Source organism: Capsicum annuum, chromosome 8, assembly GCF_002878395.1.
Source record: "Capsicum annuum cultivar UCD-10X-F1 chromosome 8, UCD10Xv1.1, whole genome shotgun sequence".
NCBI lineage: Eukaryota > Viridiplantae > Streptophyta > Magnoliopsida > Solanales > Solanaceae > Capsicum > Capsicum annuum.
In genome coordinates this window covers 150141356-150167428 of record NC_061118.1, presented here as the reverse complement: position 1 = coordinate 150167428, position 26073 = coordinate 150141356, and the positions used below count along the sequence as shown (strand labels likewise).

General features: G+C 35.4%; 3 protein-coding genes across 5 annotated transcripts in view; 1 reads left to right on the top strand and 2 right to left on the bottom strand.

Moving 5' to 3' along the window:
* Positions 1 to 693: 693 nt before the first annotated feature.
* On the bottom strand, positions 694 to 4760 carry LOC107839444 (F-box protein At5g49610). 3 transcript variants are annotated; one of them, XM_016682928.2, is made up of 2 exons: positions 4535 to 4760; positions 694 to 1987 (listed from the first exon to the last, which is right to left on the bottom strand). In XM_016682928.2, the coding sequence occupies exon 2, from the start codon at positions 1959 to 1961 to the stop codon at positions 879 to 881; it is 1083 nt and encodes a 360-aa protein (XP_016538414.1). In that variant the 5' UTR covers positions 1962 to 1987; positions 4535 to 4760; the 3' UTR covers positions 694 to 878. The 3 variants fall into 3 exon arrangements, with proteins under 3 accessions (XP_016538414.1, XP_016538416.1, XP_016538415.1); XM_016682930.2 differs by having other exon boundaries at positions 694 to 1983; positions 4535 to 4712; XM_016682929.2 differs by having other exon boundaries at positions 694 to 2021; positions 4535 to 4697.
* Positions 4761 to 10004: 5244 nt separating this feature from the next.
* Positions 10005 to 24379, top strand: LOC107839443 (multisubstrate pseudouridine synthase 7). Its single transcript, XM_016682927.2, is given in 22 exon segments — positions 10005 to 10099; positions 10101 to 10247; positions 11354 to 11432; positions 11518 to 11715; positions 11812 to 12026; positions 13642 to 13714; positions 13974 to 14030; positions 15114 to 15193; positions 15273 to 15335; positions 15425 to 15512; positions 16320 to 16422; positions 16591 to 16694; positions 17071 to 17144; positions 18919 to 18983; positions 19104 to 19276; positions 20372 to 20439; positions 20519 to 20579; positions 21646 to 21683; positions 22282 to 22350; positions 22995 to 23331; positions 23590 to 23693; positions 23964 to 24379. Coding segments are annotated over 21 exon segments (2178 nt in total). The 5' UTR covers positions 10005 to 10043; the 3' UTR covers positions 23620 to 23693; positions 23964 to 24379.
* LOC107879778 (annexin D4) overlaps positions 24206 to 26073 on the bottom strand; it is a gene marked incomplete in the record, with an annotated part of 18445 nt that continues 16577 nt past the window's right edge. The window contains 1 exon segment of the mRNA XM_047394578.1: positions 24206 to 25249. Coding sequence (XP_047250534.1) covers positions 25223 to 25249 — 27 coding nt within the window.

Here is a 26073-nt window from a genome sequence, read left to right as displayed (position 1 = left end):
TGGATCACATAAACGAAATACGAAATATGAAATAAAAATAAAAATAAATATCAGAGAAATACGAAATAAGAGAAAATACTAGCAATTCGAAATAAGAGATAAGAAAGAGGACACCTGGTTACACAAGCGTTCTCCTACCGCCTTGCCACAACCCACATATTCACACTAGCTTTCTACCCTAATCCGCGACCTCCACACCTTCCTGTCTAGGATCATGTCCTCAGTAAGCTACAGCTGCTTCATGTCATGTTTAATAACAATAAAACAATACTAAATCACGTGAGGTGGCAAAAAAATTGATACTGTATTTAATTAAATAATTGCAAATTTAAAACAGAATACGGTTAGAATGAAATTTCAAAAAAATATACTATAATTTAAACCCATAATTTGAAGAGGGCAGAAGGTTACGAGGGATAAAGAGATAACTAATCCCAAAATAATTAGTTTTATGATGAGTTTATCTCGTGTTTGGTTGAAATAAAATTGCAGGATAATAGAGTTGTTTTATTCCATAGGGTGGAAAACAATCCCGGCATAACTTGTTCCCCAACCAAACAAGATATAATCCATCTACCAACCAGACATCTCATCTCAATCTAGTACTCCGTAAGCTGTAATTCTGCAGAAGGAATAGCTTTAAACTACACCAAATGGAAAGTTTTTAGGAGTTGAGAAGTAAAAGTTAGCAAAGACAAGAAAACAGTAGTTACTAAGTTCGAATAAGATCTGCAAAGATAGTAGCTGATAAACACCAGTACCAGTCTGAAGAAAATCTAATGAACTATTACATATTAAGGGCAAATGCTTGCTATTACAACATAATTCTCCAGAGGACAAGCTCCAAACAAAGAATCTTCAACTGCAACCAAGACAGATTAGAGGTAGACTAAGCTGTTCACATAGGGCAAGCATCTCACATTATGAAATCCATCCGGAAGGCATTTTGTTGCACGGGACTTGAAGTCATATAAAAAAGCTTTTCCTCCTTTCTGAACAGCCAATATATCACTGTCAACATGTAAAATTGAGTAGAGCCCAGATACATCCCCGACAATTTTACTGTCAAGAACAACCCGATGTTTTTGTGCCCACATTTGGGCTCGGCTTCCCATTTCCATTGTATTTGAGTGGATATTATCCAAAGTGAGTAAAGTGATTGAATTACCGGACACATTAGCTCTACAAAGCTTTCCGCTATAGTTCCCCAAAATCACATGAGGATCATAGTTTGGAATGAGTTGTGACCTCTCCTTTGTTGGATTAAAAGCAAGAATACCACCAGTAATTGTCATCCAGTAAGCAACGCCATTCACATGAACCCCTGATTTTGGCATAGGTCGTCCTGTAGCTCCAAAATGGATCTCCCCAGCAACTTCCCAAGTATTCTCTTTGGAGGAATATATATCAAACTCAATCGCATCACCAAAATCTGTGGATGGAAAAGCGCATATAATTTTGTACTCAGCTACAAAGTTGAGCAATGATGGTTCAAATACGAGCATAATTGCCGGATCTGGTCCATGATTCACATTTGATTCTGGAAGTTTCTTCCACTGCTGAGTAACAGGATTACATATGTAGTAGACCTTGTCCCCTTCACGACCTTGGCAGCAAAGCAGTCCATTAGAGGAGGACCTAATGTCAACGGGCTCAGGCAAAAACTTGAGGAGTGGATCTGGCACCCCACAACAGCTTGGGTCGATGGGTATGAGAGAAGGAGAACCCCAGGGTGTCTGGAGAAAGAAGCCAGAAGTACCACGACAATAAAATGACTGACTGTGGGCAAAAAATGGACTCGAGATCTGGAATCTCCAGTCCCTACAAACAGCATTGAATCTGGAAAGTGATTTGGCAGGAAGAAAGGAAAGAGAATGTTCCCTGATGATGTCCTTAAGATCCATATAAATCTTGTTATTCTGTGCAGCAAGAGATCTGCCTGAACTTTTTCCACGATCCATTATTGCAGCCAAAAGTTTTCCACTATCTAACAGCAATATTCGTCTTAATGTTAGAATGCACTGTTTTGAAACAAACACTTTAGGAGCTCGAACTAATAGTTTCATAACTCCATTGAACAAATGAAATTACCCCCCACAAAGAATCTTTAACATATTCTTTCAAACTGGTTACGTGTTCTATAGCATTTAATTTTACCTGTAACAGAACCTACATCATAACTTCTTATCTATTCACGTGCAGATACTAACAGAAAAGATGCCATACTACAGAAGTAGTGGTCTTCTGGTAACAAATGTTTTAACGATTAGTAATGACTAGGAGAACTTTGCATTTCATGTGAGCCAGAAATATTTCTAAAACCATAATTCAATTGGACCCTAGTTGATCATCAGGTGAATATTATTTCTTGCATGGTCAGAACTATGTTAGGCAATTTCATATTTCTTAGTAAGCAGTCACTGGAAAGAGATTGCTGCATTACATTTCATCAAAATCACTCAGAACATATGCTAGTGAACATTCGGCAATTTCAGACGTCAGATTCCAGTGTCAAGGTTATCTAAGATGAACACCAATCACATAAAACAAACATGTAAAGTAATTTCCTGTAAAAATTCGTTTGTAAAAGTGTACTACTAAAAGTACATAAGGTTTTGATTCTATCCACACATCTCAAAGAACATATAAATATACGAATCCAAAGTAATACACCCACTCTGTGACACATAAGCACAGTTTACGCCGCAGATTTTCAGGTTATAAGACAACAACAAAACACAACCTAGAAAATACTACACAGGGACAGAAACAGTGAAGAGTGATCACATTTTTTGGCCTATTTTAAAGTAAAAAAAGTAGAATATGGACAATAACCACAAAGTCATAAGAAGCAATAGACACAAGGGAGGAATTACAATATAGTCACTGAAGGTTAGAACAATGCAACAATACAATATTGTAATCTCTTCCACTGAACTACAATATAATCAACAATTCTACTGGTTGAGTTTCTAAAGTGAAGTCCTGGAGTACACTTTGAATTCAACAAATTCCAAACAACCCATCAAAGATAACAATAAAAGAGGAAAAACTACGTATAACAAGATTATGGCAGTAAACCTAGCTTCAAATCAGAACTTAAAATAAAATATACACTTTTCTTGACTCCTTTTCTCATTTCTTCGTGTTTGGTTGGTTAAAAATTCTACAGGGTGGCAGTCCGTCCGGCCATGTTGTATGGAGCGGAGTGTTGGCCAGTCAAGAACTCCCACATTCAAAAATTGAAGGTGGCAGAGTTCGGCACAAGACGATCCGGGAGAAGGTTGGAGTGGCTTCGGTGGAGCACAAGATGCGGGAAGTCCGATTGAGATGATTCGGACACGTGATGAGGAGGGGGCACGGATGCCTCGGTTCGTAGGTGTGAGAGACTTGCTTTGGATGGTTTCAGGCAGAGTAGGGGTAGGCCGAAGAAATACTGGAGAGAGTTGATTAGGCGGGATATGGAGCAATTATAGCTTACTGAGGCGTCTAGATAGGAAGATCTAGAGGACGCAAATTAGGATAGAAGATTAGAGCCAGTTTGGGTCGTTAGTATGGGGTATTACTTGGTGGATATACTATTCTTGTTATGCCATCTTGTTTCATACTTCATTACGAATTTGTTTACTATTCCTTGTGGGTGTTGTATTTATGTTATGTCATCTTGTTCCATGCTTTATTACGGATTTATTTATTATTCCTTTTCTTGAGTCGGAGGTCTATCGAAAACAGTCTTTCTACTTCTCCGGATATAGTGGTATGAACTGCATACATCTTATACGCTCCAGACCCCACTATGTGGAAATACAGTGGATTTGTTGGTGGTGGTGGTTGGTTAAAAATTTAGGAAAACATTTTCTTTAAGAAAATAAGATCATTGAAAATAAGAAAGAATGATTTCCTTAATGAAAATACGGAAAACAAGTCTCCTCCCACACTCACAACCACCCCCACGGCACCCATTGCCTGCCCTACCTATCCTTATAATTTTGGGTTACATTATACAGATGCTTTTACGAAAAAAAACTTAATACTTGCATACCGAACAAAAAAATCACTTGTTTTTCTAGAAAATGTTTTCTCCATATCAAATACACCCTAAATAATAAATGATCAAACAAAATTTTCAAGTCCACCTTCGTCAATTTCCATGCCAAGATAATCAACATCAAGAAATCTGTCTTGAAAAGCTCAAACAAGAAGGCCCTACAATTTTCGTTTATTTAATGATTATAAATCTCAAGAAGACCATTTCCCTCTTAATTATTTTGTTGACCAAACAAAGTGTGCCCCAAGAAAAGAAGACAACAACGACATAACTAGTGGGTCTGGGCAGAGTAGACATACGAACCTCAATCGAGGCAGTTCGAAAATGAAAAAAAAATATATCAAAGCAGTTCGAAAATGAAAATAACATAAATGAATTTGGGGAAGGTAAGGCTCGGAGCCCCAAATTATGCACAGTACATGGAAGGGATACATGATAAACGCTCAATTAAAGAAATGAAAGGGCGATTAAGGAATAATTACATACCGTAATGGCTACTCAATAGAGGGTTAATCAATCGTGAAGATATTTTACCCCTTTTTATACTGATTGTTGAACAGGACAAGAATTGACTCTTTGATTTTTATTATTTCATCAAATGTTTCCCATGTTTTGACAAAATGTGGTATGAGTGTGGATATAGATTTAAAACTTAAAAATAGTCCTTTGAGATTACTGTTGGAGTACTGTACTTTGTATTTTAAAGTTAGCTGAAATGGAATTACTTTTTAGTCAACATATGATTGTTAAATTTACAACAGCATATATTGAGTGTAGTTCAATAAAGTAAATTTTGGCGAGGGTAAAAAGGTAGTTTTGAATAGACAGTCGATTCAGGACATGATTGTTAAACTTAATTTTAAAAAAATAAAAGTTATCATTTATGAGGTATTGAACGACAAAGTTTCTTTTTTAGAATGTCACAAGCGCTTCTCTTCCGCCAAGAAAAAAAATCTGTTGTATTTTTTTTAACAATTTCGATCAGAAGAGACTAAAGAGAGATATTTTCTATCGATCAAAAAATAAATATTGAAATTTATGTTATTTAAGGGAAAAGGGTATAATTACCCCTTGAACTGTCACCATATTTTCAACTAAACTAAACAACTTTTCTGTTAGAAGATACTATTACCCCTAAATTATTTTAAATAAAATATTTACACTCTTAAGTGTTGAGTTGACAAAAATAGCGAGCTCACTCTTTTCCATAAATGCGAAAGACCAATAATAACTTAAAAATTCTTATTAATATGGACACATAAATTTTTAATTGGAGACTTTTAAAGAAGTAATTAATTACTATGAATAAGTAATTAAAATTGAAATTAAATTTAAAGTAGATACTTAAAAAAAAAAAAACTTTCTTTGTGAAATAAAGCCGAATTTATTATTTTTCCTCTTTTAGTTATTGACATTACTATTGACTTATCTTCTCTTCAAACTCTTTTCAGTTTCACTTCCAACGATATAACTATTGCAATCATTTTAGGCAATATTACAAAAAAAAATGTGTCACTTGTAATGTTACATTGCAAATATAGTTCATTCTATGTTACATTATCAAATAAAACCCAATTGTCTAGAAAAAAAAAAATTTACTTTACATCTTTGATCAAATTATTACTCTCTCTACTACAAGCACATCTCTCATCATCATCTTACAAAATAGAAAAAATGTTATCTCCTTTCATTTAGTAATGTTCTTAAGTATCACATAATTTTACTATTTATTTTTCTGAAGCTTTATTTTTCTTCTTCCGAAAAATTTGAAGTGTTAGGAGACTTTCGAACACCTGAAACTAGGCAATAACGTCCTAAAGTAAACTCCATATTATCAACATGATCACTATATTTTTCATCTAATTATTTTTTTCTCAACTGCTAATAGTTGGATGGTATTTAGTAGTACGTATACCCATTATTCCATCCACCTTTGTATTCGTGAAAAGCTGAAAGAAAGTTTGGCCTCCTTGTCCTATTTCCCGCAGGTCCAAACATGTACAAAGCACATCGAAATACAATACACCTTCAAAAATAAGAGGAAATCGCTACCTAAAAACTCGACACAAAGCAATATATGCATACAAAAGAATACTTTTTTCCCCAGTTGGACTATTGGGTGTCGTTACTTTTGAACCTTTAAGACTCCAAAAAATTTTCAGTGTTTGTACATCACTTACTATAGTAATTAGCTAGCTAATAAGGCCTGTTGTAAATACTTGGATAGAGACTAGTAAATCATTTTCATGTTCAACGTTCACAAAATACATAATATTATGATATTATTAGGTTTCAATGAGAAAAAAAATCAAACTATGCTCATTAAATAAACATGGAAAGGGCAAGCCATTCACCTAACAATTGAAATGCACCGAAAAGCTTCGACGGCCGTTGGACTTGAGTATCAAGTAGATTCTTTGTATAGTATTGTTTATCAGTATGCTATGCACCTCTTATAATTTTGCATAATATTGTATATTAGGTATATACATACAATCATACAATAATATACAAAATTATAAAAATATATACGTCATAAAAATATAAATACCATTGTATCAAAAAACAGACTTTTTTTTCTTCCTCGAATTCAAGCATAAAATAAATTAAAAATCACCTCAAAACTGCACCAAATAATCTAAAATTTTAGATTTGAACTCCTCAATACATAGCGGCTATCTTTTGTAACCATACCCACTTAAAATCAAAACAAAAACTCAAAATTGAAGCTCGAATGACCCAAAAAAAATCGCAACAATGTTGATTTTTTCCAAAAACTGCTTATGTAAATGATTTTTTTGAGTTGCATTGTGTATATTTCGAGTTGAATAAGGAGTATGAAACATTTTTGAGAGATTTTGAAACTGAAAATTGGATAAGTAGAAGGTTCAATTTTTGAAGGAAGGGCCTCTTTACCATGTATAACCAACAAAACGGTTAGTGTGTTGATTTGAATCAAATTTAATTTTAGGTCATGGAATGTAATGTAACTTTTGAGCTACGAAAATGAAATGTGCATTTATAAAATGTATTTTTATTTGTAAGTTATAAAGGCATCCAAACATGCTACTACTCCCTTCCTCTCCTTTTTATATGCATGCTTGTTTTTTTTTTTAGTCAATTTGATTAAGTTTCAAAACTAAGACTGCATTTGTTTTTGGCAAAATGGTTCAGTGGACCTATGTACTAGGTTGATTTTATAAGTTGAATGTTTCTACTTATATGTTTGTCATTTAGACCCCTAAACCTCCTAAAAAAACTATATTTTAAACTCTTTGACCGTTGACTTTGCCTATGTGGCATTAAATGGTTGTTTGGGACAAGAAGAGTGTAGTCACTCGTCTGGAGTGCGAGTGGGGGTTAATTTTTGACTAATTTTATATTAAAATAATTAAAAATAAAATAAAAAAATCCTCCAACTACAACTTTTAAAATTTAAATATATTTTTAAAAGTTAAAAAATAATAAATTTTCAAAAATAAAAATAAAAAAGACCCCTCCCCGTCCAACACCCTCACCCCACCCCACCGTCGTCCACCAGTCCCCCACCCCTACCGGCTGCCATGGCAATTGTAAAATCACAATTGCAATTGCAAAGTGCAACTTCTCAAGTCTAAAGTACAACAATTCACAACATAAAAACAAACAAATCAACACAATCGAATAGAACTTTGAGCATTTTTTTTTTCAAACAAATCAACACAATCAACACAACCAACAAGAATCGGAAGATGAAGATGAAGAATCTACAAGAAACAAACAAACAAATGACGTGGTTTTTTTTCTTCTTCGATTCTCACTTCTCAATTTTTCCAAACAAACAACAAGAATCAAATAACAAGAATCTTTCTTCTTCGATTCTTACTTCTCAATTTTTCCAAACAAACAATAATAATCTAATCACCAGTTGTTTCAAATTGAGTAATCCTGAGATCATCATCATCTTCAACAACAACCAAAGCTCAAACACAGACAAACAGGTGAACGAAAAGCTTCAAGAACCGCCAAAAATTGTGCAACAAAAGAAAAAAAAATAGTGTTTTTTTTTTTTGCCTCAACCTTTTGATAGACAAGACTCAAAACCCAACTCCAAAATCATCTAAAGTTTCAACCTTTCACAAGCAAAATTCGAAATCCAATTCCAAAATCATATAAAATTTCAATCGTTACAATCAAGATTCAAACCCAGCTCACAGAATCGTGTCAATCAACAAAAATTCACAGGAAAAAGCTTAAGAATTTTAAAATTCAAAAAAATCAAATGGAGTTCCACTACTACATTAAGAGAATTTTTTCAAAACCCACCATTAACAACTTTTGGGGATTCAAGGCTGTCATGACCACACCACCATTAACGTCAAATTAGTCTGATCTGTGGCGCAACAAACGAACCAAAATTGATGGCATTCAATCGATTTTGGATTGAATCTTGGAAGATGAAAATGATGAAGGAAAAGAAGAAGGAGAAGAGGAGGGAGAACCATAAGTAATAAGAAGAAGAAGAAACACAAATCAGTTAAAAGAAAAACGGGGAAGAGAGAGGAAGGGGGAGGTGGGAGGAGTTTATTTATTTGTTTATTTATTTATTTAAATATTTAATATTTTTAATATTTAAAAATAAAAATGACGTGACAGCTGATGTGGCAGCTGACGAAGCGAAAGTGTGTTACACTCACAAAAAAATGTTTAAAATGTTGTTTTTAATGGGTTCAGGGGTCCAGATGACAAACATGTAAGTAGAAGTGTCCAACTTACAAAATCGACCTAGTACAGTGGTCCACTAAACCATTTTGCCTTTATTTTTTTTAAGATTTAGATGTCTGAATCTGAATGCACATGTCTCAAGATCTGAAAACGAAATGATTATGACTGTTTGTTTTTTAACATTTGAATGTGCAATTTTTTTTATTTGTATATATAATAAATAAAAATATAATTTAAATAAAAAATTAATTATATATTATAAATATATGTAATTGAATACAACAAAATATTTATTTGATTGAGAAAAAATATTTATGTTTGTTAGTAATAGTGAAGATGGTTTATAATGGTGGTTGCGATGACAATAATTGATGTTAATGATAAATAATGTTGGTGACGATAGTTGTGATGGTTAGTATTGTAGTGACTATTATGATGGTAGCGATTGATGGTGGTGGTGGTTATGATGTGACGTTGCTTGATGCTAGTAGTTTGAGGTGCTGATTGTGATGGTTGAAACATGAATGAATGATGGTTGATGATGTGATGGTGCTAGTTGGAGATGTTGTTTGTTGGAATGGTAGAGATGGCTGTTAGTAGAGATAAATTGTAGCGATGGTATTGGTTGAAGTGGTGGCGTTACTAGTGACAATGGTGGTGACGGCCGAAGAATGTGTGGAGGTTGTGACGTATTAGTGGTAATTAGTGGTGGTGCTAGTTGTTATAGATGAGTTGGTCAGTAGTAGAGATTGATCGGTAGTGATTGATAATGGTGGTGTTGTCGACGGGGATGGTAGCGGTGAATATAAAAGAATAATAGAGGTAGTAGGTAGTGGTTGTTAGCAATATTTATTGTCAATGGTTATTGTGATGGTGGAGGTGGTTCGTGGTGGTTTACAATATAGCGGAGACAGAGGTGGTCATTGCTGATTATAAATAGAGTGGTGAATATTATCAAATACCAGAATATCTCTTCAGACCTATTAAGACTTGATTCTAGATCTGAATGATTAAAACTTATTCAGAGCTAAAATCTTAATAAAAAAAAATGCAGCCTTAATGGTCCGAAATCTGAACCATTCAGATTTAGACCTCAAGTATAAATAAATGAGACCTTAATTGCAGTAGATTAATTTAATATTTCAAAATTAAAATTTAAAATATTTTAAAAACTACATAAAAGTATCACTTTAAATTATAGGTTTTAAATTTAATTAAGAAAAACATGTTAAGATATTAATCCTATCTTATCTTAAGTTTTTGACTTTTGTCCGACTCTCTACGAATAAAAATGCTAAAAACTCTTTGTTCCGAACCAAGAAAAAGCGTGCAACAGATAGTTTGGTCACCCTAAAATCCTAAAACCCTACTACTACTACTACAGATTTCTTGATCACATCTTTTTTCCTGCAATGAAAAGTATGGATGAATGTGATGTAGGTATCTCCTGCTACATCTCCAACCTCCCTGGCTTCCGTGGCATCCTCAAACAAAGGTCTTTTATTTTTTTGGTTCTTTGCTTATGTATTTTCATTTGTTTTGAGTACTTATATATGGGGTATGTCATTAGTTGGAATTGGTAATACAGTAATACTCATCTAATGAATATCCTTTCAATAGTGTCTTAACTATTTTATCCCAATTTTTGATTAAAATGTTTCAATGAAGTTGGTTTGAGCACAGTGAGGTCCCAAGTTCCATTTCCAACCGAGACAAACATTAGCTGAATTCTTCCCATCCGTTCTTGCTTTGGCGGACAGAGTTACCTGGTACCTGGTGCTAGTGGGAGGTGGGCGGTATTGGTGTAATTAGTCGAGGTGCGCGCAAGCTGGTGTCCGCGGTTATAAAAAAAAGTGTTCTTTCTTTATTTTAATTTGGTCTTTGAATAAAATGCTGGAAATCATTTAGAGACGTGCTTATGTCTCTTGAGAATGACTAGATAATGAGTATGTGTTTGCATTGGCATGCATAGGGTAAATCATTAGTTGGAACTGGTAAAGATTGATACCCATGTAACGAATATTCTTTGAAGAGTGAAGATAAGTTGGAAATTCTTTACTCTGATTTCTATGAGCTAATTTTATCTATTTTATACCAATTCCTGATTACAGAATGTGTTCTTGATTTATTTTTGTTTGGTCTTTGAATAAAATGCTGTAAATTGTTTAGAGTCTGTTTTATATCACTTGATAATGCCGTAGACCTGAAAGTTCGTCTTTGACTAAAGAATTTTAAGTTCACCTTGATTTGTTGTACCACTCATTGAAGGAATTGTGCTCCCCGATAATTTGAGAGTTAGTGCGTAATTGGTACATATACAAAGACAAATATCATCTAAAGAAAATTTTTAGGAAGTCATAAACTTGAGTGATCTTCCATGTTGAAATCTATAATCAAGTTCTTGATAATTCAAGCAGTTTTAGTTTTGTGATTTTGATTGTATTTCAACCATGAGTGTGCTGTAATTAAAGTTACGGCAGTTCGTATCTTTCTATGACCCCCAGCTTAATTTGAAATTGTTTGGTCATTCTTGAAAGCTGAAGCTTGGTTTGGGGATTTTCTTGCTCATCTTAGGAAACTGGGTTCACTGTTTTGTTCTAGGTACTCCGACTTCATTGTAAATGAAGTGGACTTGGATGAAAATGTTGTTCATCTGACTTCGTTGGAGGCTCCAAATGAGGTGATAAGTTGACCTTAATTTCTTCTTAGTGACCTTTATGTTCATTTAAAATTGCTTTATGATATGCGCCAATATATCTCTTCAGTGTTCAGAGACCAAGGATGTGAATATATCTGATCAACTGAATAGAAGTTCTGTGACTGAGATAGAGTCTTTCAGATCTCTCGCTGGCAATTCTGATGCTGAAAAGCTTAAGGTTTTTATTGATGAACTTAATTCTGGGGTTGATGTCAGTGATGAATCTATCGTCCTTTCACCAAGTGCAGATAAATCGCATCGGACTGTTAGTCCTTATCGCATGCTCATTAGTTGTTTCTTTTGGCTTCAATTGTTCCTTTTGGAAGTATCCTATATCTGATATGTTTTATACCCTTTTCAGGCAATTCATAACTTTTTCAAGGAAAAATTAAAATTCCTTGTAACAGATACAATTGATGGAATAGAGGACCAATCAAAGTGTGTTCGTGTGAGATTGAATAAGGGAGGGAATAATGGAAGAGGTAGAAACTCTAGGAAAAGGAAAGAGCGGGATGATAAACGTTATGACAGTAGAGGTTCAGACAGTTATCCAGGACATCTTGGCAAGTTCCTCAGGTAAACTCTAGTTGGTATTTTTTTCTTATACAAATATACAGCATTGATGTATCTTTTGCTCGTTGTTCTGTGTAGATTTTTGCATCTCATACAAAGATCGGTTTTCTAGTTATCAAGGAAAGATTAGTCTCGATTTTCTTCATTCTTGAAGTCCATACAGCACATTTGTTGGACTACCGAGTATGTTCTGAAGATATAGTCTAATAAATTGGAACTGCATAGAGAAGTCAAATAATCTGGAAAAGAAAAATTGTTGAGTAATACCTTTTGGAGTAGTCAAACTATTTTTTTAGTGATATTCAAATAACTCTCCAAGATGGTGGCAAAGAGCATGTACGAAGTGATTCTCAAGAAAAATCCAACTATTCATATTAGATTAATAACATCAATCTTTTAACTTTTAAGCATATCAACAGATCCAGTCAATTTTGATTCTTCCAGTTGTTAATGCCTTCTATAATTACTAATCTCGATTCACTTTTGCTAAATGTTAGCACACTGAGTGCTACAACAAGAAGCTCCTTTACTAGCAAAGGTTGCCACCCTTTCTTTTCCTAGATGTTACCCATTCATTTTTTTGATAAGATAAAGTAAAGATATCCATCCGTGGGGGTGTAAGACCATGAATCTATTGTAGAAAGACTCACCTCTTTGCCCATCACTATTCTGAAACTGAGGCAAACATCTTTATTGAGTGACTGCGACTGCTATAATCTAGAACAATCTCCTATTTCGTGGAACTGCTATAGTCAATGCTTTCTTTTAGTACTATTTTTGGTGTCACTTCTATGGAACAATCTCCTATTTTCTTTGTTCCAAGTAATGATTAGCAAGAATTTGAATGATCATTCTTCTTGATGTTTAAATTCGTAGAATATGATGTCAGTGAAGAATGTGAGAAGTCAAGGAATGTGTTACTTGCTTGTTTATTCAAACATGTTGAGAGTTGAATTCTGTTTACAAGTTATCAAGAAGGAAAATAAAATTAATTCCCACTCCTGATTCCACGATTATAGTGATTTAAAACTTTTTCCGTATTTTAAAAGAATGATATTATGCAAGATCTATATCTATTCTTGTTTTTCTCAAAATTGGGTCTCCATATTATGTTAATCTGTGTTCTAGATGCTCAGTCCTGAGTGTGCAGGGAGATGACCCACATTGGTTGAGCAAATGGGCTATCATTTTCTTATGGTGTCTTGGGTAATCCCCACCATGAGCTAGCTTTTGGTTTGAATCAATCCCACAATTCATTTTTTTAACAAGGCAATGGATTACAACTCAAGCAGAACGGATTTTCGCTTAGTTTAGTAAGAGGAATCTGCCTGTGGGAGAGTGTCTCCACTCTAGCAGCAAGCTTGAGTGCTGAATTTCTCTTTCTTTGGTTTTCTATATACCAATTCTGTTGGTGTGAAAGCTTACATATTCCTGGCAATGAAGATAAATCCGATTCAATGAAACAGACCAACATTAATTTCTTAATATTCTTATTTCATAAATTTCTTATATTTTTCTCTAACCTTCATGGTTTTAGAAAGGGTTTTTTTGTTTAAACATCATATGCTCTTGAATAGTATCTGAAAGGGTGTTGCTGCTGCAAAATTTAACAATTTAGGTTTCATCTTTTCAAGGAGAATAAGGATACACAGGAAGCTTTAAACGTTATAGCAAAGATGCTTGGCATTCAGGTTCGTGACATGTAATTTCCTAGATTGAACTTTCTTCGTTCAGCTTCAAGACCAATATTCTCTTGCATATGTTTGCCAGCTTTTATAATGGATGCCTGAGTTTAAACAAGAAATATTTAAAAGGAAACACTTCATCCAGTGTTTTGTATTGCTGTCAAATGTGTGTTGCAACTTACAAGTAGTTCTGCATTATTGACAGCTTGATATATAGAAGTTGTAAGACAACATGATATGATTGATTTTATGGCTGATCTGGCAGTCTAGGTCCTTTGGATTTGCTGGTACTAAAGATAAGCGTGCTGTTTCAACCCAGAGGGTACTTCTTCCTCTCATCTTTTTCTTGCTTCACTATTTACTTCCATCTTTGTTTAGGAGTAAAAATTAACAGGTTTATCATCTAGTCAACTTTTTGTTGTCATGTGTTTCTCTTTACTACTTGATTCGAGGGTCTTTCAGAAACAACCTGTCTATCTTCTCAAGGTAGGGGTAAGGATGCGCACGCATCACCCCTCCTAGACTCCATTTGTGTGATTACATTGGGTTTGTTATTGTTGTTGTTGTATTACTCTTTAGTAAACACAAATATTTGCCACTTTGGAACCCCAACTTGATGTTGGGTGAATAACACCTTTTTCTTGTTTGAGAAAGGGGAATGATGGGAGATCACATTGCAAAAACTGAAGAAAATTATTTCCTTTAGTACGGGTCATGTTTGAGCATGTTGGTTTGGGTTATTGCTTTGAGAAGGTTAGTAGATAGTCGAATGTTGTTGCCCTTTTCCTTATTTGTAATAGTATCTCCTTGTAACCTTATTTGTAGCAGTATCTAGTAATCATGTAGTTTCCTATGGTTCAAGGTGTTCTACTATCTGGTGCTACTTGTTAAATTGAAGGTTTGGTAATAGATGTTATTTCTGTGTTATTGCTCTGTTAGTTATTTTATTTATTTGTGCAATGTTAATTCTTAATTTGGTAAGAGAAGCAAACCCTTGTTTTGCTTTTCTCTGCTCTGTGCATCAAAAATCACGGCTATCACTTGACTGGAAACACTAAAAACCCAACTATTTCTAAGCTGGAAACATAAACTAACCACTAAAATCCTGATTTTCCAGGTTCTGCAAAGATTTCTCAATTCGTCTGTCAGTCTTTAGGTGGATATCCATCCATTTGATGAACTAAAATTGCCACTTTTGCTGGTTTCACATCTGTTTGACCAGAACATAATTGTCTTAAACCAGCTCTTGTGCCACAAATTGCTTGGTGAATGGATCAGTTGTCCTTCACCTAGAATGCTTTCTATTTCGCACAACAACAACTTTTTTCTCTCTTTTTCAATGTGGGTACACGTATTTAGTGATATCTCTTTCTATCACTAAGCTCTAACAATTTTCTCTATATAGGTAACTGTTTTCAAGCAACAAGCAAGTAAGTTAGCAGCTCTCAACAAAAGGTTGATTGGAATCAAAGTCGGTGACTTTTGGTGAGATCAACGCATCTGTGTTCTTTGGTCTTATGACAATCTCTCTCTCTTTGATGTTAAATGTTTCTGAATATTACAGCCATGTTAAAGAAGGGCTTCTGCTTGGGCAGCTTTATGGGAACCGATTTACTATAACACTTAGGTATAGTAATGTTTGAATATTTCATTTGTCCATTTCTTGTGAGGCTCTAGATGATGTTATGTGATGGTCTGGAACTGAAATATTTACAGGGGAGTGTCAGCAGAGTCTGAGGATATAATTAAAGCATCAGCAGTTGCCCTAGGAAAACATGGGTTTATAAACTATTTTGGTTTACAGGTACTTTGTAATATGGCGATCTTCTTATCTTGGTTTAGGCGGATAAGTTAGCTCTTCTTGAAATCCAGTCTAGGCCTTTCATTTTTTGTTCTTCATAATGATCTCTTGTAGAGAGTTTTAACAGAGGCTATTTTTGATGTTTTAGAATCATTGTGAACTTAATAAGATTGGAATTCTTTGTTCTGTACATTGTAATTATTTTGTGACCGCTCTAGAGTTTGGGCAGTGAATATATATAAAATTTTGTCACCTTCTCATAAAAAAAGAAGAAGAGCTTTTACAGAAACTCTTGGAATCCCTCCAACCTTATTTTGCTTTAGGAGAAACTCACTAATGATCTTCCTTTCTTCATTTTCCGATGTCTTGCTCATATGCGCATATGGTTCCCTGATAGTACAGTTAATTCATATCAGGCTTTGGGGTAAATGTGAGCTACAATTTTGAAATTACTGCTTGCTTGAGCTAATCTTCAGTCGTGCATTGCATGGCATTATAATCACCAACAAGAAGCCCGTCGTCAACATAATCAAGGCAGATCTCCATTCACATTTAATAACATTTTTGGTTACTGTTGGTTCGCTTCTTGATATTCTTTCAGTTTTCTTGGCTCTTCATTTTTCTCTTTGGATACTGAAGAGGGCTTTCATGAAGGAAAAAAATGAATAACTTAATTTGAAATAAAACATGAAACTCCGTTATTGCTAAGCCTGAGTTTGAATGTTGATTGGCAAGCTAAACTGTGAAAATCACCAATTTGTCATGATTTTGATGGCCATGTTCATCTTGTTGTCTATGCAAATGGTGCAGCGGTTTGGCAGCAGTTCTGTGCCAACCCATCTAATTGGAGCTGCGTTATTGCGTGGAGAGTGGAAAGCTGCTGTCAGTTTGATTCTTGATCCAAGAGAAGGGGATATCCTTTGCTAGTTCACTTTATCCATAATTTTGCTTCTTTTATCACTCTCGCAACCCTGAAACTGAAAGTTCTCTTCCCCAACAACTTTCTTGTTAAAAAATATACAGTATTATGTGTGTGTGTGTAGGAAAGATTTTTGTTCTCCTCAGCTTTAACCTTGAATACAGAAGAATGCCATCAGTACAGTAAGGGAGTATTACAAGGAAAGTGGTGACGTTGATGGGACTCTAAGGCAGTTACCTCGTTATCTGGTTGCTGAAAAGGCGATTGTAAGTTCCAGTGAACAACACTAAATTTATCACACACTTGAGTCCTTTAGTTATTATCTGTGATTTTTCCCCCCCCAAAAAAAAGAAGTTGAAGCCAGCCTCTATTATTATACCCAAAAGTAAGCTAATGTTTTGCTCATGATGAGTGTCACCATGTATAGACTTGCATTATTGTAAGTTTGCCTTTTTTTATTTATTTAGAGTTTTCTTCTTTTGCTCTGATTTGAGCTGTCCTCGACTTCCCAAAGTAATTGAGTTTCTCTTGGATAGAGCAGCTCCTATTTTTGTTCCAAAATTTTTATGATTAAGCAATATTTGTTATATGAGATTGTGTGTTTATGTTCTACAATTGAAATTTCCTGTCAACATTATACAGTTGCAGTGCCTGAAAAGATCTCCTGGAAACTATCTACAAGCTCTGAAGGCTATACCCAGGACTCTCCGAATGATGTAAGTAGCGTTCCTAGTAGGATTCACTATTTCTTCTTGTACTTTACATATTTATCTGAAATTTAGTGATTCAAAGGTGAAACAATAAAGGGCAAATTCATGCAACTCATTCTTCCCTATTTTTTCCTCCCTTCTTTTCCCTCTCCTTTTCTCCCTTTCTTTTCTTTTCTTCTACTGCTTTTCCTTTTTCTGTTCCAGCGTTCTGCTTCCATTTCTTTTGGCAAATCTGCGTGGCAGAAGGCTTAAAAACCATCATAATTTTAATCCCGTCTTCTTTTTCTTTTGGGTTGGGCCCACTCAATTATTTTAAGCCTTTAAATTCTGCTCCTTTTGTAAAAGAAAAATCTTTATTTCTTTTGATCAATTATGGATTAACAAATAACCTCTAATTAAATTAGGGTTGTTACACTCAGTAGTTGTTTTTCTTTTGTGTTTCTATTTTCAAAATCTCTCTTTCTTCTAACTCAGAAAATAAATCCAAGTAAAACTTAAATGAAGATACTCACAACTAATGATCACTTTTGCCTCTTGCATCCCTTTCCTCGACCAAGTTCAGTATATAGGTGGGGCTTGTTTGCCAGTGCCCTTGATTTGAAAGATCCTTCTAGTTATACCCTCCACAAGGATGTGTCTGAAAGATATGCTTGATGAACATTTCAGGAAGTAACCATTTTTAATTTCCTTGTATGTAAATTCTTGTAAAGTTTTTGTCAGAATTCTGTAGTACTAGTACTGTATGATTCCAAAATCCTTTACACTTTTTGTTTATGTATCACACGTCAGACAACACAGTTCAGTGAATAACTAATTGGACCAGTGGCGGAGCCCGAATTTTCAATGAGGGGGTTCAGTAAATATATGGACTAGTCGAAGGGGGTTCAACATCTATTATATATACATAAAAGTATTTTTAACGATATAAAAATAGTATAATTTTCCGACGAAGGGGGTTCGGATGAACCCTTGAATTCAATGTGGCTCCGCCACTGGATTGGACCGTAGGTAAATACCGTGAAACCATTGGCCCAACTCTTCTCTTATCAAGACCATTGGTCCAACTGTAAACGAGAACTGTCTGGTTAAAGAAAGTGAAGCATTTGAGTCATTGAAAAGCTATTCAGTTTCATAGAACTCTACAGTTTTCTTTCCTGCTTCCAAGAGTTTAAAGCCATAAACATCAATTGATCATGAGATTTAAGGGGCTTAAAGTGAGGTTGAGATGGTTTGATCATGTGATGAGGAGGGGCACGGATGTCCCAGTTCGTAGGTGTGAGAGACTAGCGTTAGATGGTTTCAAGCGGGGTAGGGGTAGACCGAAGAAATACTGGAGAGAAGTGATTAGACGTGACATGGAGCAGTTACATCTGACTGAGGACATGACCCTGGATAGGAAGGTTTGGAGGAAAAATACTAGGATAGAGGGATAAGGTGGGGGATGAATCGTAGTCCGTAGTTAGGAGGGTTTTGGTGTCTTTTGTTTGAAAATGTACATTATTTTTGTGGATGTTGTATCTATGTTAGTTTTATCATGTTTCATGCTTTGAATATTTTTGTATATTGTCCTGTGTCTTGAGACGAGGGTTTATCGGAAACAGCCTCTCTACTTCTTTAGAGGTAGTGGTATGAATTGCGTACATTCTACCCTCCCCAGACCCCACTAGGTGGGAATATACTGGGTTTGTTGTTGTTTTGAAAGTGATGGGAGTACAGAAGGGGTCATGCATAACATTTCAAGTTTGAGATTTTATAATGATACAGATCTTCTCCTTTTTAGGTATGTCCATAGCTATCAAAGTTATCTTTGGAATCATGCGGCAAGCATGAGAGTGCAAAAGCATGGTTTGCGTTATTCATCTTCTATTAACTATTTTTGTTACCTATATATTTTGATCAGAATGTACTTATGGGTACTTGAGTGTACCGCTGATTCTCATCTATTTTCGTTGCCCCATATCATAGGGTTTGACCAAGTTGTGTTGGGAGATTTGGTGTATTCAAAAGAACCGCATATTGTGAAAGAAACTTTTGTTGCTGAATGTGAAGACGTGAATGGGAATAACATGGATGATTACAGCAATCTGGATGAGACCTCAGAGACTGATCTTCCTGAAGAAAGAAATATACCAGTCAAGGTTGGTATCTGGATCATCTAAGCACAAGAGCTGTTCCTTAAATTTCTAAGCGAAGAGTTTATATGAAAAACATAGCATGACAGATGGGTTCATATGTATTCCCTCCATTTCTATGCAGAGCTCACATTTCATATTCCAAGGACATAGTAACCAGAACCCCATATAAGATTAAACTAAAGGACCTTGTGACTACCTAGTTTACTGTCCGGGTCTCCAGCTTGATAAAGCTCAAAAACAAGCCCGCATTTTGTACAGATGTTCCTCCCTGGGAGTATGTTGTATAGAATGTGTCCAAATGAAATAACCAAAGGGTTACAGCCAATATTACTATGATTTTTCATATAATTGGTAAAGTTTCCAGTAGGGTTAAGAGTTACAGGGTGCTCTAAAGCAGGTGGTATATCATATACATGAACTTACTCCCATGGATGGTTAGTGGCTTACTACATTTTGAGTTTAAGATACCCAGCTGCTAAATCACTATGCGACAAATACGCCTTAGTCCCAAACAAGTAGGGGTAGGCGGTAGGCTATATGAATTGAATGCTCCACTGACCATGTTTTTCCATTTAAATTCATATCAGGCCGAATGTTATACAATTTAAGAATAAAATAAGAAGTACTCGAAGTTCTCTATATTTTCGACTTGCATGTTGCTACCTAAATCCCTATATAACTGGAAAAAAGGAGGATGCAAAAATCAAAAAGCAACTCAGTAACCTGGATGACCACCATTTATCCAGTTCTATGGTGAAATGGATGGTGTTAGCTTGCTATATATTCTACATTATTGTCAATTATCAGTTACTTATGATATAGGGGGGAATGGTTTCTTTTCTGATGTTTAAATTGCGTCTATTTTATTTAAATGTTAAAAAGTGCACCCAGTGGCTTCACTCTCATGCCTACTGAGGTTGCTAAGAGGTTAGGGAGAAGTTAAATTGATTAAAACACTTTGCTCTTGTGGTACCCTTCTGTGTTGAGTTTCCTCGCATTACCTGGTGTTGAGGCGTAGTTGTTTGGTAACTTTGCTTTTTTTTCTGTGAGCAATTCTCATTTGTCTGATTAAGTTAAGCGATATTTGCTGTTTGACAGGTTATAAATGAAGAAGACCTTAAATCTGGTACATATACCATTGATGATGTACTTCTACCTTTGCCGGGGTAAGAAAGATAATATGATGTTTACAATATTCTATGAGTTATTGTTTGCTTTTGTTTGTGAGACATATTATAATGGCAGGTCTAGAGTTATTTATCCATCAAATGACATTGGTGAAGTTTACCGTGACTTGGCACAGAAGGTATTTTTTCAGCATCTAATGTGCTGAGCTCGTTGATACATGTACTCGATTATAGTTTGCCAATTGCTACTTTTTATTCTTATATATTTTGGCGTTACATTGCTGAAAGAGAAGTACCGAGAGGGGTGGGAGGTGTTTTTTTCCATTCTGAAGAAAGAAACTACATGGTACTTGAAACTAGATGGGATTGGCAGTACCATGCCATGCTATTGCTGAGGAGGATAGGCCTGTAGCTATGAACAAGGACTTGGACTCCTATTTAACAGGCTCTTGTTTTTTTTTTTTTATAACCGTGGTGTCCAGGCCAGCTTGTACGCACTTCGACTAATTCCACGAGATACCTATCACCTTCCATCAACAATAGGTACCGGATAACTCTATTCACCAATGCTAGGATAGATGGAAAGAAATCACCTAGTGTTTTTGGCTCCGTCAGGATTTGAACCTGAGACCTCACGGTTCTCACCCACTTCATTGATCACTAAGCCACACCCTTGGGTGCAAGGGCTCTTGTTTCTTTGAACATCCTTTTTCCTTTCCTCTGCAGATTGTTCCTCTTTAGCTGAACATCAATCTGCCTTTTAAATTTGTCTGAGAAATAGTGGCCAAGCTGCACGACCTTTTCCTTTCAACCTCTTTTCCCGATTGAAATAAGCTTCTGCAATACTTTATTTATAGTTTCTACACAGCATCTTAATGCTTTAACAAAACAAGCATACAAAGCCGAACAAAATTTGGCTCACCGTCTCATATGGTTTTCTGTATACTTAAAATGACATTCATAACTTCACATTAGGATTATCAACATTCTGCTACAATGATAACCAACTAGCCATAGTCTAGTATTCTAGTAAATATAACGATGTTTTACAATTCAAGAAGTGCATTTAGCTTGTTTAAATTTTGAAGTACATAGAGTTGTAGAATGGTTTGAAGAGATTTTCCCATGACGTTATCAATACCTTTGTCTAGTCCACTTGTGATAACTGTCATTGCTGGTTGTAAATTTATTCATATCTTCCCTTCTTTATGTATTCTCTTATAACTCACAATCTGTACTGGTCAGGATGGTATTAGCTTGACAGAGACTGCACATAAGATCAAGTGAGTAAAAAATTGCTCTTAAAATTTGAGTAGTTTATCCACGTTTTCATTAGTTGTTCAATGCTTTTTTTTTTTTGCCAGTAGTTTTTTTAGAATGTCAATCATGTTGGTATTATACAGTACAATAATTCACAAAATGTTATTTAGCTTGCAAACTGAACAGCCCAATCGGCTATTGCATCTAGCTAGACTGTCTGACAATCAAGAATTAGAGAATTTATACGTATGTATGTCAAATGGTTATGTATGTCAACCTTTTATTTTTGGTGTAAAGAAGATTAGAAGAAGATGCACAAATTAGAAAATTTATAGGACACTGTTTTATTTTCTGTTTTTTGCTGTGAAACAATTTTTTGGAAGTCTCCAGCGTTATCCTCAATGCTGATGAATACAACGTTACCTTTATCAAAAAAAAGAAAAAAAGAATGCCTGACAATCAAATCCATGCAAGGCATGTTTTTAAGGAACTTCATTCTTCTCCGAACACTTCCAGCAGAAGTCTGTTAAATGTACTGTGTAGGTAAAGCACCATTTATAAAGTTATCTCTAAAAGACCTTATCTAAATCATGTCTCTTGGGGTTGTCCTCTTTGTTGCAGGGAATTCTCCATAACCAATATGACCGGAGCTTACAGACGCGTGTTTCAAAAGCCAAAGGATTTTGAATGGTAGGTCAGACATGGTTGCACATAGCTAGCTTCCGTTTACTTTGTTGTCATGTTGTTCCATCGTTTCCTGGTTTGCTTGGATTCTGTTCAGTATTCCAAGGACTTGGAACATATCTTTGTGTGATTTGCTGGTTGTACAAGTGTTAGGGTTTGTTTAGAGCTGGATCTGAAAAGACTTTTCAAGATACCTTTTCTCCAAAGTTTGAGTTTTCAGTTCATTCACATGTGGATCCTTGGAAACCAAATTGTGTTTTCCACACAAGATAGCATTTGTCAACTAATTTTACTATTATTAACTAATTTTATTCATTATAATCATCAATATTTTTGCTTTTATTATCATGATGAATGGACTTCTATTTTTAAAATTAATTGAAACCTCAAGTTACCTTTTCTCAAAAAAAAAAAAGAAAAAAAAAATTTGAAATCTCAGTTAACTGTAACTCTGAGATTTGATTGTGATTTGATGACTGATCCGAGTGATGGTATATGCTAATTTACAATAATGTTATTTGGATATACTCTTTAGGATTCTAATTCCCGCCCTACCCTTGATACATAAACCGTGTACGTGAGATTGTATGCTTGTATTGTGGACAAGAAATTCCCATTTTCGTCTTTTTGATGTTTTTTTTTTACTGTAGGGAATTGCTTAGTTACACTGATGGAACTGTACCTCTAGCTGATACAGATTTGGATGTCATTGCCAAGTCAGTAAAGAAAAGCAAGGTTAGAGAGGAGGACTCGGCCAATGGAAGCGAGGAACTTCCTGCTGAATCTTCAGCAATCTCTGTAGGTGGTGACATGGTTACAGGAAAAGGACATGAGGAAAAGATTAACAGTGAATCAGGGATGCAATCAGAGAAATCTCATAGTGGTGGTAATGCCGAGAGCCAGATGGCTCTCAAGCTGAGCTTTACACTACCAGCTTCTTGCTATGCAACTATGGCTGTGAGGGAGCTGCTGAAAACATCCACTTCCGTATGTTTATTGACGATAGTTACCATTATTGTGTGGATTTGCACTCATGGCAACATAAGCGTATATTCCTCCCACAAAAGAAGTATTGATAAGCCTTTTAATTTATGCTGATGTATGAGGTTAAACTTGAAGAGGAACAACTGCTGGCTGATTTCGTCCTTTATCTCTCTTCTAGCTTGACATGTGTTGTTTCTTCATATTGCACATGTTGAAAAGTAGTGCATGGATGAAAACTAATATTTCCTACTTGCTATGTAGGTTGCATTTCACAAGTCACTAAATGATTAAGCAAACGCTCGTCTACAAAGAAAAATCTTGGCCTTTGAAGTGATTAACACTGCCAAGTACCAGTGTGCTAGACGGTAAGAGTTTCTTTTTGGTTTTGACTTGCAAATCACAATACGTATAATATGTTATTTAGGCTGTACTTTGAAAAATATTCAAACAAGATGGTACCAGCAGCAGCACCCTGTCCTACCCACTCTCCTAATTCCCTGCCCACTAGGAGGGAAAAAGAAATTTTGCAAAATGAAATTACTGGGATAAAGGAAATTGACTGAGAAACTTGCTTGAGGCTGGCTTCTCGCTGTTTTATTTTGTAGTTAAATTTGAATTCAAATGTACATCTGCAGGTTTTGGGGGAACATTGTTTTCCAGTGATCAATGTGATGTTGCCAAGTAAATTAGCTACGGGTTTCACTCTCCACCCTCACACAAAGGACGTGCTATAGTGCTTCAACTTTCTTTTATTGTACGGCTATTCGCCTTTGCGATATGTTTGCTGATGGTATAGGCCAATTTTATGCGGATATGCACCAGCACCACCATTCGAATCTCCCAGTGGAAGAGATACTTTTCACTTTGTGTTTACAAGGTGACAATTCTAACTTGTAAGATAGTACTTGTTTTTCTGGACAAGATGCTGGTTGTCTATCTCCTACCATGTAATAAAATATTTGGTATATGCATGGGCAGAATACCCTCACTTTATGCACTATACGCTATTTTTCAGAATATTATAATGACATTTCTTTACTTTAGTTATTAACTATTTCTTGCATACACTTCTTAACTGGATTGAAACTGCAGTTACATTTTTTGAAGTTGCTCTACACTATGCACTGAAATTGTAAAAGAATATTTACAGAACTGATGGTGCAATAAAATTTCACACATTCGATATATGTCTTAAACTTATTTTTTCAATCTCACGATACATAGAGTTGTTATGGCATACCCTTATGTTATATCACAAGTAGCTTAGCCACAATAGAAGACGGACAAAGAAGACAGTTTTCAACTCTTTCAGATCTCCACTTCAACACCCTCCACCTCTCCATTCACAGCCGCCGCCTCCACCACCTCCACTGCCATAGCCCCAGTTTCCATTCCAACAGTCACCAACATCATGAGTTTTACCTGTGGTGATAAGAGGGGTTGTGGCAATTGATGTTGCAGCAATAGCCGCTATACTATGCATCATTGCTGTGTTGTTAATTTCTCCGCTTTCAACATCACAGTTTGCTTGCTGGCTTTTGCTTTCTTTCGGGCAAGACAAAGCAAAACAGAAAGTAAGGGTGTAATGCTGAATATTATTATGTCATGCTGTTCCATGTTGTGTGATGATATGTTAATTGGTACTCATCTGAAAACTCTTTGTCATGCTTTTATAGCATCTCAAAATTGCCTATGCAACTTCTAATTTATTTCGCTATGCAAAGTTTAATTTGCTAAAACATGTTTTTCTGCGATTTGGAAATTAGATGGAATTCCCTACACTTGACTTTTGGCACCCTTAAGGCTAGCTGTTTTCTTCGTGTACATTTATTATGTTGACAAACTTTGTGATATTGCAGTTGAGTAGATCGAAGAGAAGAAATCTAGCATTTAATTAGTCAGATTTTGCAATTATGGTGAGTTAGGAATCCTTCTAGCTGCCATTATAGCAACTCCTTCAATTTAATGGTGAAAGAGATGAATTCATTTTGTAGTGATCAGCATTGCCACGATACGCGCAGACATGTTTTATACTATCAAGTAGGAATCATGGTTGTTTAATTATAATCACAATATGATATGTATTTTTGCATTCAAGGGTTTGACCTAGTGGTCAATGAAGTGGGCGAGAACCATGAGGTCTCAGGTTCAAATCTCATCGGAGGCAAAAACACTATATCTGTTGCTCGAACACCAAGGTTATCAACACTATTTCTCCGCCCCAACTGCTCGATGACAATCCACTGCCGCCACCTCCACCCCAACTGCTCTCCTCTCCACCCTCACTACCTCCACCACCAGTAGTCACATTTCGAATCACATGGTGGTCTTGTCTGTCCTCTCTGTAAATTTCCAAAGCGTGCCAGAGCATAAATAAAATCATAAATAAGGCTGCTGCTGTAGAGCGTAAGACTGCTTCTACAATATCAGCAGATGTTTTATGTTGTGTAATAACTTGTTAATTGGTACTCAAATGAAAATTCTTTGTCGTACTTTTATAGCATCACATTGCGTAACCAAGTCACTCCAACTTCCAATTTTCTATAGAAGCTTGTTGAATAAGTAATAATACATTATAAGATTGTACAAGATATTGAGTTTGGGAACTAGATAAAAATTCTCTACAGTAGACGTTTGCCAACCTTAAAAACTTTTTTAAAGTATTTCATACCTTCTTATTTGCGTGGACGGTGGACCAATGCCTTACTAATTTTATGCCGTCACAATTTTGATGACATTGTAGCT

Excerpts from the sequence above, each read along its gene's own strand:
- LOC107839444 (XM_016682928.2), bottom strand. The coding sequence starts at position 1,961 with ATGGATCGTGGAAAAAGTTCAGGCAGATCTCTTGCTGCACAGAATAAC.